Source organism: Lathyrus oleraceus, chromosome 5 (genome assembly GCF_024323335.1).
Source record: "Lathyrus oleraceus cultivar Zhongwan6 chromosome 5, CAAS_Psat_ZW6_1.0, whole genome shotgun sequence".
Taxonomy (NCBI): Eukaryota; Viridiplantae; Streptophyta; class Magnoliopsida; order Fabales; family Fabaceae; genus Lathyrus; species Lathyrus oleraceus.
The window spans coordinates 647,401,027-647,403,776 of NC_066583.1; the positions used below are offsets into that span (position 1 = coordinate 647,401,027).

Sequence of the window (2,750 nt, forward strand, 5' to 3'; positions counted from 1 at the left end):
GATTAATATCCATGACTTGGAAATTAATCGGGAATACATGAGGGCCAATCAATATGGGCAGTTCCACCTCTCCAATCACGGTTCTCCTGGAACCATCAAAAGCTTTCACTATCAAGGCACTGGGCTTTATAGATGGTCCTTGATAAGATAACTTGGCGAGTGTTCTCTTTGGCATAACATTCAGAGAAGATCCGGTATCAACCAAAACTCTTGCCAAAGCATCATCTTTTCATTTCACTGAGATATGGAGAGCACGATTGTGATTTTGTCCATCCTCAGGCAATTCCTCTCCATTGAAGCTCAAAGTATTGCAGGTTGTGATGTTCGCAACCACCCCATCAAACTGGTCTACTGTTATGCTTTGCGTTACATGAGCTTGGGCAAGCACCTTCAACAAAGCCTCCCTATGGGCTTGGGAGCTCAATAGCAGGGACAAAATAGAAATCTTAGATGGCGTTTGATGCAACTGGTCCATAACCTTGTAGTCACTTCTCTTGATTAACTTCAAGAATTCAACAACATCTTCGGATTAGACCACTTCGGGTTCTTTAGAGGGAGCTGCAATCGTTGATTCCTTGGCCGGTCCTTGAGGAGTCATGTTGAATTCAGGCGTATAAATTCAACCACTACGGGTCATTCTGCTCATTCCTGCAATATTGGTGACGTTTTCACTCACAGCTTCTGTTACTTCGACGTCTGCATTTCCTTCAACAACCTTATCCACAGCGGTAACTTCATATTTCCAAGGTACGTCCTTGGTGCTCTCATATGGGAAAGGCGTGGGCATACAGATCTCTACAGGTGATGGCTGACTATTCGCTGGAACCACTCCACCACTGTAATATGGGATTTCAACTGGTTCAGGTAAATTGAAACAAGGTTCAATTACCAACACGTCTTCATTCCTCGCAACACTGGATATCTGAAGCACTCCTTTATCCATCAAGTTTTGGATATTGTCTCGTACCATCTGACACCCTCTTGGGTGTGTGGCACACTCTTCACAGTTGTCATGATTAACATTAATCGGGCCAGCTTCCACCAATCGGGCATGGAATGCTGCCAAAGGCATCTTTACATCATCCACCTTATCAACCGTAACACCAACAGAGGCGTCTTCAATGGAATTTACCGAAGGATTTCCATGGGGAGGAAGAGGATTGTTCTTCACATTCGGTCCCATGTCCTTAAAAGACAAGATCTTGCTCTCAATCAGTTCACGAACCCTATGCTTTAGAGCGTAACAACCCTCTAGGTCATGCCCGAGGGTGCCTTCATGAAAAGGAGAGTGTGCATTAGGGTTGTACCATGGAGGAAGACGATCAGGTGGAGGTCCCATAGGTCTGGGAACCACCAAACCCTTTTGTAACAAAGAGGGATACAACTCAGTGTACGACATTGGGATTGGATCGAAGGTCGCCCTATCCCCTTGCATCCTATTTTGGTGTTGAGCATTTTGCCTTGGCGCTTGAGCTCTCGGCTATTGGTAAACTGGAGTTGCTGGTACTTGTTGATAAGTTGGAGGAGCCGCAACACAATGCTGAACTGGAGCTGGTCGATAAAATGGAGGCGCTTGATAAGCCTGAGCAGGTTGTTGATTGAATGCGGGTGTCACACCAGCTACGTACCGTTGTAGAGCATACTGGACGGGATACATTGGCTGCTGATAGGGAAAAGGTTGTTGAACATACTACTGAGGTGGATATTGTTGTGGTCTCCTTCTTGGAGGAGCTCTTCCTTAACCAACAGTCACCGCATTTGTTTCCCCTTCCTTCTTTCTGGGAAACCCTCCAGAGAACTTCTTTTGATTGGCATTTGAAGTTCCATCTACAGCCGCCAGTTTGCCATTCCTTACACCATATTCAATGCGAGCTCCTATAGCCCCAAGCTCTGAGAATCCCAGGGAGGCACTTCCAACCATCTTCTCATAGAATTGGGGTTGGACAGTGTCAATAAACAGTTCAGCCAATTCCTTCTCAGCCAGAGGTGGTTCAACTTGTGAAGCCAGCTCCCTCCATCTTTGAGCATATTCCTTGAAGGACTCCTTGTCATGCTGAAACATGCTCTGCAACTGTCTTCTGTCAGGCGCCATGTCCATGTTGTATTTGTAATGTTTTATGAACGTGTCTGACAGGTCTTGGAAACACCTGATCCTATTCTGATCCAGACTTAGATACCATTTGGAAGGAGCCCCACTCAAGCTGTCTTGAAAGCAATGGATCATCAGCTTATTGTCCTCCACGTGTGCAACCATTTTTCGATAATACATGATGAGATGGCTCTTTGGACAACTATGCCCCTTGTATTTGTCGAAGTCCGGAGTTTTGAATTTTGCCGGAATCACCAACCCGGATACCAGGCACATTTCTTTGGCAGCATATCCAAAGACATGGTCTCCTTCCAAATCTCGGAACTTCTTCTCAAGGAGCTGCATGTTCTCCTTTACTTCTCTGAAATCCTCAAACCTTACTTCGTCACCAGCAACGGTTGAGTCGACAGTCTGATACATGTGGTTTTGATCTTCATAATGAGGAATATGCCTAGCATAGGCAGCTGGTGGAACCACAATATGAATGACTGGACGTGCGTCAGTGTAAACCGGTAATGGCACGGCTTATTGGAGATATTTCCCCATGTCGTGCACTACCTCCGCTCGGGGGACGAAGTCATAGGGTAGCCCATATGGAGGAAGGGTTGAGGGTAACGTCCTCCAAGGTTGGACTTCCAATGTTGGGCCCGTGGTCTCTGAA

The 2,750-nt window shown here is 46.2% G+C and overlaps 1 protein-coding gene across 1 annotated transcript; it reads right to left on the reverse strand.

Moving 5' to 3' along the window:
* Positions 1–1,738: 1,738 nt before the first annotated feature.
* LOC127082670 (uncharacterized) lies at positions 1,739–2,509 on the reverse strand. The gene has a single exon (XM_051022896.1). It carries the CDS (start codon positions 2,507–2,509, stop codon positions 1,739–1,741), a length of 771 nt encoding a protein of 256 aa, XP_050878853.1.
* Positions 2,510–2,750: the final 241 nt, after the last annotated feature.

Coding starts and splice junctions, on each gene's coding strand:
- LOC127082670 (XM_051022896.1), bottom strand. CDS start 2,509: ATGTATCAGACTGTCGACTCAACCGTTGCTGGTGACGAAGTAAGGTTT.